Source organism: Sarcophilus harrisii, chromosome 1 (assembly GCF_902635505.1).
Source record: "Sarcophilus harrisii chromosome 1, mSarHar1.11, whole genome shotgun sequence".
NCBI classification, from domain to species: domain Eukaryota; kingdom Metazoa; phylum Chordata; class Mammalia; order Dasyuromorphia; family Dasyuridae; genus Sarcophilus; species Sarcophilus harrisii.
This window is the reverse complement of record NC_045426.1, coordinates 561426410-561439261: the sequence shown is the minus strand read 5'-3', so window position 1 is coordinate 561439261 and position 12852 is coordinate 561426410. Positions and strand designations below refer to the sequence as shown.

Here is a 12852-nt window from a genome sequence, read left to right as displayed (position 1 = left end):
ACAAGTTTGGCACGTGAAGACTGCACACATCTAAAGAAAGGCCTTTTTCAAGGTGAATGCAGACTGAAAAGTTGCAACATGGAACAAAGGAGATCCAACTTTAAGTCATACGAGCAACTACAGAGGGTAAGAACAGTCACACAATGCAATGGTAGCTGAACTGAAGCCAGCTGGGTCACCACAGCCTGCTTTCCCATTGATTGTTTATTACTGGGTTGCTTTTAAAGTCCATCTTCACCTGCTCCAGTCTTTTTAGAACCCAGAGATGTATCCTTGTTCTTCACAGCAGCAGGAGGCTTCTTTTAGAAAACACCCCTACTTTGGTTTGCCTTCCCTCCAGTAATCTCGGTTCACATCCTGTCCCTCCACGCCACTGGCACTGAGGAACAGCTCGCTCAGCTGCCACCTCCTGCTACAACATTGTGCCAGCCACTGGAGGACCAGGCCTGGTGGAGATAGCAGGCACATAGATGAGGTAAGGAGCTAGCATGGGGAAACAGAACACAGATTAACCCCTTTTTTGGGCTCTTCAACATCGAGCTACATAACAGGTGGCAGATAGGTGACTGCCTAATACATAGTACCCAGCCTGACACTTGAGACCGCTGGAAGATCTAACTTTGCCCCAGAACAAAGACATACATAACACAGGGCGTCGACTAGGACAGAAAAAAAACTTCTTGCTCAGGAGAAGAACTCCAAAACTCTAGCTTGATCCTTTTCTAAGCTTGACCAAGTAAGAGCCAAAGGTTGTCAGTAGTTAGGCATCTGTGGAACTGTGTGGAAATGGGGTCAGTAGGTTAATTGCTTTGCTATTACTAGAAAGGGGCACCACATCTGAGTTCCCCCAAAGTTTTTTTTTAGTGTGTTAAAATAGGGTACAAGATTTTAGTAGCTAACCATAACGTATGGAGGAAACAATCCCTCTAGACTGCCATGTCTATCCCTGTTGTGGGGATAGCCTCTAATGACAGAAGGCCAGTGAATCTGTGGGTGAATTTTGGGAAGGTGCAAAACGGCCTCCAAATTTATACAATCGTTAAAGCTACCCAGGAGATTTTTTGGGGGGGAAGGAGCAGAATTAAAATCCAGCATTAATTTTATTTAAAAGTATTTTGGTTTTTTTGTACAATTTCTTTTTTCAATCTTCTCTATTTCTTTCTCTTTTTTGGGGGTGGGGGGTGGGGAAGGCTTTGACTAGAAAACAGATTCATTTAAGGTTAATCTCTCTTTCCTGCCTTGCTTGTGTCCTGATAAGCAAATGAAGTGGACAAAAGATTGGGAGAAGCAAAGGATCTGGAGGATAACCCACATGTCAGAAAAATCGTCAATAAATATTTAAAGAGTGATAGTAAAATATAAGCAAGTGCTTTCTTCGAGGGTATGTGCTCTAAACATGTATACCTGGTAAGTTTTTTTTTTTGTACCACCTCCCTCCATTCATTTACTATCACTGTCAGTGTCAATTTTCAGTATCATTTGCTGATTAAAAATAGTCATTCTTCTTTCAAGTAGAGTCTGCAGCTGATGCTGCTAATGGACTAGGGAGATTTTAGCTGAAAGGCATTTGGGTAGGGGTGGTAAAAGTCTCAGGTTTTGATGCTATATCCTGCCTCAGCACACCTATTCTTGATTTAGCCACTTCATTAGGCATCCCTGGCATCAGAAAACTGGATCCACAGTCATTGGTTGTGTGGGTTTCCTTCACTTTGAATGAAATGCTTAGGATTTTCCGCAAAGGAGCTTCAAACATCATTATTCAATATGAAAGAACCATACCTGCTTTATTGGGATTTGTAAACTACTTTATCTAATTATGAAATGGGAAGGTCTTACCTTACATGTAGAAAATGACACTTCTTTTGTTTTAAACCACAACACCATTAATACCTAATGAATTTTACTTCCCCGCCCTTGTCTAAAATGCAGTCACAGTTTAATTCATAACAGTGTCATTTGCTTATACCCACAGGCGGCATTAGGGTTTGGGAAAAGGAAGAAATCACTTTTTGCTCTTCTGGGTAATAGTATGTTCATCTTCTATAGAAAAGATGCCTCTTTCAGGTTTGGATTATTATTATTATTATTACTTTTTGCTTTGTTTCTAAAAGTTGCTTCCTTGGAATGACTGTATCTCTCCTTAAGAGAAGGTTCATTTTGCTTTGTGATTAATGAGAGGAAAAGGGAATAAAGTGCTTCTTGTAAAAATGACCAAAATAAATACAAACATTTAATGGCAGAAAAAGAAAGTCTTTGAAGGGATCTCTCCGCCAGTTTTTCCCCTTAAATACATCATCCTGATGCTTTCCAGTCAGCAGAAATTTCCTTACACCGATTGAAAGTCTCCTGTGATTTAAGTGGCTTGAGCAGCAGATTTGACCTTTCCTTTTTCCAAGTTGGCCGTACCTGCCATTGTTACAGGTCTGTAAACCTGTGCCGGACAAAAAGAAAATCTGACCCTAAAAGGGCTCCCCTCCTGAAGTGACAAAGCCAGCCCAGTTACATGGACTTCATCCCGTTTGCCGTGGCATTTTCCGGCAGCCCGTCCCCCATGGCGACCACGTCATGGAGGCCAGAGTAATCCTTGAGTTCTGAGTTTGTGAGCAGGAGGGGTTGCTCTCCCTTCTTATGGGGCAGGAGGGGCTGCCGTGTGTAATGTTCGCCATTAAGGATGTTCTCCGGAAGGTTCTGATTCCTACTCTCTGGCAGGAGGAGGATGCAGATAATGCAGATGAGAGTACAGCAAGCAAAGATGATGTGGTGAAGGAAGTAGCCCTTCTGGTTGTGCAGCTCAATGATCGGGGCCGTCAGCATCCCGAAGCCTGCGCTCGCCAGGACCAGGCCCAAGCCTCCGCACCTGCACAAGAGGAGAAGCTTCAGCAGGAGGCTGCTCTTTGCATCATACCAAGAGCTTATAGGCTGATCTAGAGCTCTTCTGAAAATGTAGGTTCCCCCATATCAACACCGCCCCCACTCCCCAGCACAGGCAGCTCCCTATTGCCTACAGGATCAAATAATACAATCCTCTGTTCCAAAGCCCTTCACAATCTAATCTTCCCCTTCCTCTGACTCTTAATATACTCTTCAGTCTGGAGACACTGGGCTCCTAGCTGTTCCTAAATTCTCCATCTAAGTGCTCTAGACAACTCTCTCAAACTATAAATTGCAGAAAATTGAACAACCTGCACCTGGAGAAGAGATTTCTTCAGTTAGGAATTCCCTTTATTGATAAAACCCCAAGTCCAAACACTATCCCTATTTTTATTACTGCTTGGTAAAGAGTATAACAGGAAAAAACCAAATAAACACAAGTCCTAATGTGAAATATATTTTGCAGGAATTTTGCAAATGGGGGAAGGAGAGCAAAGGAGAATATACAAGGTCAGGCACAGATTTGGGGCTAAGGACAAGGAGTAGTTGTCATTACTAGAGAGGTGGGGATGAGGATCAGGCAGTAATAACAGTAAGAGGGAAGTGAGCCTCCTATATTATTAAAGATTATTTTTAGAAGGTTATCTTAACCTTGAAGAAGACCACTTGAAGAAGTCCGGCAAAGTGATGCTCTTTGTCCTTGTTCCTTTGTCCATTTGGATGATGTTCAATGCAAAGGGGTGTGTGTGTGTGTGTGTGTGTGTGTGTGAGCAACCATTATTAACACGTAGGAGACATTATTTTGAGTTGTAAGTATAAGATGGAAATTATTGGGAATTAGTAGGAAAACCATTTATTTGTAATAATTATCATGAAATTCCTGTTTAAGTGTGTGCAGACAGGGAGTGGTCACATAGGAAACACTCCTCCAGTTTTTATTTACTCTTCTCTCTCTCTTTTTCTCCCTTTCCCATACACAATATAGACCAAAGTCCATAGGATGTGGTACGCTTACAAAATAGGAAATCCATATAGGATACAAGAGCTGGTGTTTAGGAGTCTGTGTCCCAGAGATAATTTTTACAAAGCAAGGCTTTGTGCAAAAGTTAAAAAGGAAAAACCAAAATGTAATGGGTGCTTTTTTTTTTTTTTTAGTTATTTTTTTTTTTTAAACAAACGATACTGTAATTAAAAATCACCCTGGCTGGATATGGCAATAGAAAAGATTGAAATACAAAATCCCACTTACTCAACCTCCTAAAATTTCAGTTTTCTCATCTCTAAAATGGGGATTAAAAACAACATCCATCTAATAGGACAGTTAGGAGAATCAAATGAGGATGTAAATTGCTTTAAAAAAAACTTAAAGTCCAACATCAAAGTTATCACTACTATAAAGCTAGGTATCCCTCCAGCCCAAACTTTCTGGCTAAATTCCATATTATTTCTACTTCTAGTTCTCCTAAGTAAGTAATTTAATCTCTATTGGGCCTCAATTTCCTTCTCTGAAAAATAAGGGGAATGTGATAAACTCTAAGATTCTCTTCCAGCTCTAAGATCCTATATTTCCTCCTTGGGCAGGTAAGATCATTCAGTTAATTAAGTTCTGAGTAATTCAATGGGTCTATTCAATAAATAACACTTCCACCTAAAATATCCATATAACTACTTCTGATAGATAAGGCTACTTCCTCTGTGACATACTCATATCTGAGAAAATAGTCATCATTCCTCAGGCACATAGTAATAATAAAGCTAGCATTTATCTAGAGCTTTAAAAGTTTGCAAAGTACCTTAGTATCTCATTTTATCCTTTTAACAATTCAGGAAGGTAAGTACATTTTTCAAGGAAACTGAGGCAGGCAGAATTTGGTATCTTGCCCAGAATCACTGTGACTAAGTACCTTGAAAAGATTAAGATTGATCCTATATCACTTTCTTATTTATAACTTACTACCTTTGTTCCATAACTGTTTAAGTCATGGTTCTTTTGTCTCTGAATTTAGTTTGGAATTCAGCTAACCTGAAATGGCTGAATTTAAAAAATCCAGCTCTTTTTTGCTTCAAGGATTTTTGCTAATCTTGGGGAATCTGTGTGGGGAAAAAAAAGGAATTTGGGCCCAATACTCCACCAAGTTATATCCTTCAAGGATATCTGGTTTATTGTCCAAAAGTCTGGGTTACTTTCAGTACCTGCATTCACGAGAGAAAAAGCTGCTAGCCAAGTTAGTTGGACTAACTTCTAACCAGTCATATTGTTTCCTGGACCTCTACTCTGTAACAAAATCATGTAGCCCTCAATCATCTCATGAACAATTCCATTGTTTCTTATTTCCCAAAACCTATAAAAGGGGAACTATTCCTTTATTTGAGGTCTTTGGCATTAAAGGAGTTACTCCACTGACCTATTTATTGGCAGGTAGCATGCTCCCCCTCCCCCATTAATAAATGTTATCTTACTTGGAGATCTGCCTCAATTTACCCTTTTGTTAAGATCTCCAACTTGACAGTTCTGAGCCTGAATTTGAACTAAACTTCGAGCTCCATCCACCATGCCAGCTAGTTGCCTCTGATAAAACAATTTAGGCCTCTTCTTGGAGAGAAGAAAAATAAACTCGTTCTCTGTGGATTAGCAAGAGTAAGCAGAGTGACTGACTCCACATTTCTTAAGGCACACAATGCCCAAATGTGCTTTAATATGCAGAAACATATAGGACACAGACAATCCTGAGACATATGCACATATTGCAGTCTGATCACTATCCTGAATTGAAATCTGTTTAACTTTGTGCTTGGAGCAGAATTATTCCCGGCAGAAAACTTATCTAAATGGAGCACCCACTCAGCAAGAGGAAAAAGAGAAACTATTCCAGAGAAGGGTTGTTTTTTTTTCTTGAAGCTATTCTTAACTGGGCAGTTGGGTAGCACAGTGGGTAGCATTCTGGACCTGGAATCAGGAAGGCTCACCTTTGTAAGTTTAAAGCTGGTCTCAGACGTATACTAGCTGTGTATCTCTGGGCAAATAAATCACTTAAGCCCATTTGCCTCAATTTCCTCATCTGTAAAAGGAGCTGGAAAAGGAAATGGTAAAGTACTCCAGTGTCTTTGCCAAGAAAACCCCAAATGGGGTCATCTTTGAAGCGTCAAATGTGACTGAACATATGTTTCAACAACTCACTTAGATCTCCCAGACACCTTTTTTTTTTTTTTAAATCCCAAGTGTCATGCTGCCTCTCTTTGTTTCTAATAGTAAACATTTAAAATAAAGCCTAGGAAAGGACCTAGGGGATATAATATAATACAACAAGCATTTATTAAGTATGGAGAGGGGGTTTTGTTCCATGGTGGGCTACAGAAGGAAATGCTGGTCTTAAGCCAGAAGCAGAGGGAAGAGAAAGAGAAGGTAGTTGAGTAGATCCTTGGAGTCTCTGGGATAGCCTAAAAGAACCCCAAAATGTGCTCATACAATTAGGGAGCCTCATTCCTTTCCTCCCAGTCCATTCTCTCTTCTCCTAACCTCTGGACCCAGCAGTTGGAGCTAGGGGAGTCTGGGCTCTCTGGGGTAGGTATGGACAAAGGCTCTTCTGGTGTTTTTCCTCAAAGCAAAGCGGGAAAGGAAGGAGATTGGGCTCTATGTAAGTTAAATATTTTTATTTTTTTTGGACTGGCTTCCAGCCATCATGAAAACAGCCACGTTTCAATGAACACATGCATTCAGGGTTGCAAATGATGAACTTAACACTAAACTATTCTAAACACAATAATCCTTTTGTAAGCTGGGATAGGGCACGGCCCATACTTCAATATTAAACTTCTTGCATTTCTCCACATTTGACACTAGAGGGAAGGCTTAGCTCACATTTGAGTGGCATTAATTCCTTCTCTGGGAAAAATGATGCAACCTTGGACATTTATTTATGCATAGAATCAGAAAAATACAGTCGTTACTGAGGACATTTTCTCTAAATGTTTCTTATTGCTTTTAAAGTCAACTTAAGTTTTAAAAATAACGTACTATTTTGATGATTGTCCATTGGAAGCCATTTTGCTATTTGCAAACATCATGGGATTTTTCTAAGTGTTATAATTTGAAAATGCTTGTCATCACCTAGCTGGGGATTGCCTCTACTGAGGGAGCCTCTCCATGCCTTAGCAGATAGATGACTGTCTTCCTGAGTCACCTTGGTCCTGGGAGTCAACATTCTGAGCTGCTCCTACATGCACCATGTCGTGCTTCAATGGAACCTTGGAGACAGACTCCAGGCTGAAGATATGGACTTGGGCTTTTGCTTCTAAATACATTATGTTCAAGTTACTGGGCTAAGGAAACGCCTTTAGGGGGCTTAAACAAAGGATCCTGGAAGTTTTTCTTCTAGGAAAAATATAAATTACAACTAACACCTTTAGTTACACTCGACACCTTTTCCTCAGGAACTCATCTTTATTTTTGTGAATTGAGGGATGCTGAAGTACCTTTGTGGTCATACCCACTTTGCTGTTCAGTCGTGTCCCTCTCTTCATGACCTTATGTTGTTTTTTCTTGGCAAAGATACTGGAATCTTTGCTAGTTCATTTTCCAATGCATTAAGGCTAACACAGGTTAAGTGACTTGTCTGAGAAAAGATTTGAACTCAGATTTTTCTGAATCCACTCTAATGTTTTATCCACTGAATTAACTAGCTGCTGTTTAAGTAAGTGATCTGCCCATTTTATGGGTAAGGAAAGAAACAGAAGGACCAGAATAACCTAAGTGGGACTTTAACCTGAATCATATTGCTGATCTTTGGCACTTAGTCATACATTGCCTTGTACTATTATTTAACATTTTATAAGTGTATGTCTTCTCAAGGAGACTGTAAATTCTTGGCAGATAGGGGTTGTGACTTCTGCTTTCTTTTGTGTGCCAGTGCCATACCTAGCTCTGTGTTATTTATACATAGAAAAATACCCAGCAGCCTGTTGTTGAATTGATAAAAGTTTTTTCCTCACATGCAATAGAACAGACTCTATCACTGAGTCTTTAAGCCAGGAATTCCCAAATGCTGGGGCATTCATGGACCTCTAGAGACATGAAGCTTATCTAGAGAATACAGGCAATATCTGATAAATAACTATATTAAGCCAATGAAACAAAGTAAAGAACATTTTAGCTATACTCTTAGAAAAGAAATAAAATTTCTGGGCAGCTAAGGAGCTAAGTGGATAGAACACAAGATATGGAGTCAAGAGGACCTCAATTTAAATACAACAGCTTCCCTACGACCCTGGGCATGTCATTTAACCTGTCAGCCTCAGTTTCTTCATCTGTAAAAGTGGGATCGTAGTAGCACTTAACTTCCCAGATCAAATGAGATAACATGTTTATGATGGTTTGCAAACTCTGAAGTGCTAATGTAAGTATTGGGCAAGTAGGTGTTGAAATGGATAGAATGCCAGGTCTGGAGTTAAGGCCCAAATTCAAATATGGCCTCAGACACTTATTGTGTGCCTCAATTTCCTCATCTGTAAAAATGAACCGGAGAAGGAAATGGCAAACCATTCCCAGTAACTTTGCCAATAAAAACCCAAATGGGCTCATGAAGAAAAATTGACTAAATAACAACATATAAATGTAACCAATGATTCTTATAATGGTTGGGCAAATAAGTATTATCCTTCTCTTAGAGATGTGTCAGAGAAGTTTTGTAACAAATTTAAATAGCTAGTAAGTAATTGATGTAGGACCAGGACCTAGGTCTTCTAACTCTTTTTCCCAGTATTCTACAGTTGTGTTCAGCAATATAAAAAACACTCAGGGGCCAGTTAGATGGCACAGTGGATAGAGCACAAGCCCTGAAGTCAGGAGGACCTGAATTCAAGTCTGACCTCAGATACTTAATACTTTACTAGCTGTGTCCAAGTCACTTAACCCCAATTGCCTTCTCCCCCTCCCCTCTAAAAAAAGTATGAAAAACAGAAAATAAGCAAAATAGAAAACATTAAATTTCTATGCCTTTTGAATCAGAAAGAGGATAAATTCTGTAGTTTACTGAGAATGTTCATATAAAATAACAGTGAATTTATAACCCAGTTGGGTATGCAATAGATAGATACATATAACTAGAGAACAACTGTGAGATAATATGGCATAAATATAAGTATACAAGTGCTAAAGGGAAGGAGAGATGAGTGGGTGGAGTTATTTGGGGAAGGTTTCCTGGAGGAGGGGAGTTTTTGAGCTAAGTCTAGAAGAGATGGGAGAGTGTTCTGGGGAATGGAATAAAGTGATCTAAGTCATAGAGGGGAATTAGCAATCCAGATACAAATGATTCAAAACAGATATGCAAGAATTCAAGTCTGAACCTGAAAAGGGCCACTGAGTTATTCTCACCAATAGTTTTGTGCTTTTTCACATTCATTTCCCATCAGATCGAAGAATCCTAGGGCTAGAGGTCAGCTAGTCTAACCCCATTCTTCTATAGATGAAAAAACGAGACTCAGAAAGGTGGGATTCCCCCAGAGCCACACTATTAATTAGTGACAGGCCCAGGGCTAGAAACCAGATTTCTTAGTTTCCGATTTAGGGCTCATTCTTTTGTCTCTCTCCTCAACTGTGTTGTATTCAAATTACACTCACCCTTTCAGCTGTGTCCTCTGGAATTCCTATGCCGTAGTGAACAGATTCACTTTTGTCCTAGATCTTATTTTCTTTTACTAATTCCATCTACTAATTCTAAGACCTGAAATCTTTTTCTTGATAACTATATCTCCAGTCAGCTTCTCCATCACTGGCTCTACTTTTTCTCACTTCCTCTGACATAATGGTCCTAGAATAGGAGCCAGTGGAATCTCCACTGTCACTTCCAGATTTTTCCCTTTATCACATCAACTTCTCCACTCAGTCAAAATTCACCCCTATTCCGAATCATGGCAGTTGTATACTGCCAAACTGTCATTCAACCTCCTTTTTCAAGGAGTTCAGAGCTGGACTCAATCATGTTTCTCTTTTCTCCAACTACTGTTCTTGACTTTAGTATTTATACTGATGCTTCCCATGCCTTCTAATTCTTCAATCTCTTTAAATTCCATGACCTGTTCCTTCACTTTAGGCATACATAAGGATAGTCACACAATGAGCCCATTACGGACTATTTTAATTAAAAACTCTGATAGTTTTATGCTCTATTCCATCTTTCCCTGTGACTCACTTCTCCCAAACCTGTTATTTGCCCTCATCCAGTATTCTAGTTTCTCCATTCCGCAGTATTTTCTCAGGCAATTTATTAGCTCTGCTTTTATTTCATTTTCTTCCCTTTCTAATCTTGACTCTGTAGTAGCCATTTCAACTCTATATTGTCCTCAGCTCTGAAATCTCTCACCTTCCCAAACCTATCACTGCTGATCTCTACCAAATGTTAACCTTGGATTATACCCGTCATCTGCTTCAACTCATGGGCTAATAAATGGAGCTATTCTTGCCGATTCTGGCTCCCTTTCTTCTGACTCACTCTATAACCTTTTGTAATCTGGCTTCCAATCTCATCATTCAACTGAAATTGTTCTCTCCAAAGTTAACAACAATCTTTTAATAGCAATTATGATCTGCTAGAACTCTGTTGACTGGAGTCAGGATAAATTCATGTTAACCAACTTCAACTGGGCTCTCCATTAAGACAATTCTTTTACTTCTTCCTAAATTCACTATCCATAGAACTTAATCAGAACTTTTTCTTCTCTCCTTCAAGCACCCTCTCCTCTCTATTTTCTCTACTTCCATCCTCTCTCAGCTGAGAATCTCTTACTTTACTAAGAAAACTGATGCTCTTTGATGATCCTCCTCCTATTTTCATCTCAAAAGAATCTTCTAGTATCTCCTCCTTTCCCCCAATCTTTGACAATGAGATAATCCTTCTCCTTGCCATGGCCAAACCTCTATATATTTATTTGATTCTGTTTGATCCCCTTCTTTCCATCTTATCCAAGGTAACCATAACCATCCCTCCCTACCTGAATCTTTAACCTGTATTAGTGTACTAACTCTTCTTCATGCCTTTAGACATGTTCAAATCTCCCCTATTCTTTAAAAAAAAAAAAGCCCAAATAAAATATCCCAACAAACTCCAGACCAGACTTTATTAACTCCTCATGCTATAATCTATGATCCTATATCTTTCCTTTCTCTATCAAATTTCTTGAAATAATGTCTACACTCACTGACTCCATTTTCTCTCTTCTTACTCATTTCTCAATTCTTTGCGATATGGGTTCCAAACTCTATCCTTAAGCTGAAATTATTCTTTCCATAGTTACCAAGGATTTTTTAATGGCTAAATCTGATGATCTTTTCTCTGTCTTCACTTTTCTCAAATTATCTGCTGCATTTGAGATTTTAGCCCCTCTTTTCCTCCTAGATATTTCTTCTCTCTGGTTTTTTTTTTTTTTTTTTGCATATTTCTTTCTCTTGGTTCTCCACTTACTTGTCTGGCTGCTCTTTTTGTCTCCTCCCTTGACTCATCACCCATATTATGCCCCTTAACTGTGGGTATTCCCCAAACTTCTCTCCTCCCCCTCTGTTTTTCTCTTTCATCTCTTTCTAGATAACCTCATGAACTCCTTTGGATTTAATCCCATTATATATATCCTAATATATATGTATGTATGTATGTGTGCATATATGTATGTATGTATGTATTCCTAGGTTCTCTCTTGAGCTTCAGTCCCATAAAGTTCTTTTGGACATTACAAACTGTCCTGGAGACATTTCATATTCAAGATATGAAAAAAATGAACTAATTTATTTTTCTCCACAAATCTTCCCTTTTATTTTTGACTTTTCATAGTTCTCTATACTTTAAAATACCAGCATCCTTAAACTCTCCCAGGTTCAAAAATCTGCATTATCTTTAACTCCTCCCTCTCCATCACTCACATACCCAGTTAATTGTCAAATCTTGTCATTTCTACCTCTACCTCTTTAATCTGACCCCTTTTTTCTGTTCTCTCAGTTACCATTTTACCCATCATTCCTTGCCTAGATGATTACAACATCCTAATTGGTTTGATTGCCATAAGTCTCTTTTTACACCAATCCATTCTAAATATGGCTGCTGAAGTGATTTTCCTAAATCTCAGATTGGCCCACTTCTTAATTAAGTCAATCCCAATGGCTCCATATTTTCTCTAGTAAAAAAAATATAAATGCTTCTATTTAACTATAGCAACCTAGTCTCAATATTCTTTCCAGCCTCATTGTACATTATTTTCCTTTCTGTACTGTAAGATCCAGCTAAACTGGTCTTCTCTTCTTCCATCTGTCTCCCTGCCTTTCACAGATAGTCTTCCATGCTTGAAATGCCCTTCTTCCTCATATCTACCTCGTAGCATATCTCTTCAAGTGCAGCTCAAGCATTACCTTCTACAATGGAGCAAAAGCTCAGGTACTAGAGCCTTCCTCAGATGACTTTGAGTTAAAACACTTTGTATTTATTTGTGTTTATTCTTTATGTTTTGATATGCACTTGTTTTCCTTATTGGAATGTAAAATCTTTAAAAATTTTTTAAATATATTTTATTTTTAATTTATGGAATAAAACAAGTATTTCTATAGCATAATAAAGATGATTGCACATTAAACTGCAAATCAATTATTTGCAACTTGTTAGTTCTTTTTAATATATAATAAAATTATGTTTTTCTTTCTCTGACCCCCTATCTTGGAGATGGCTACTATTAGACATAAACATATATGTATATTAAATACATACATATATACACATATATGTGTAAAATCAGAATGTAAGACTTTGAAAGAAGAGGTTGTTTTATCCTTTGCTTTGTATCCCCAGCATCTGACACCATACTTGGCACATAGTAAATGACAAATCCTGACTCACTGATTGAATGCCTGGTGCCACCCGGAATTCACTAGCTCTAAGACGGTGGGTTGGCAATCCTACAAATAAATTCTTAGGAGTCCTTTGGAACCAACTTACTCCAAAAGGC

At 38.7% G+C, this 12852-nt stretch overlaps 1 protein-coding gene across 1 annotated transcript in view; it reads right to left on the bottom strand.

Moving 5' to 3' along the window:
• Window positions 1-1180: 1180 nt before the first annotated feature.
• The window catches only part of SLC22A23 (solute carrier family 22 member 23), a 264081-nt gene continuing 252409 nt past the window's right edge, over window positions 1181-12852 (bottom strand). The window contains exon 10 of the mRNA XM_031946932.1: window positions 1181-2857. Within this exon, the coding sequence (XP_031802792.1) occupies window positions 2500-2857 (358 nt within the window). The 3' untranslated portion in view covers window positions 1181-2499. The remainder of the gene's footprint in view (window positions 2858-12852) is intronic.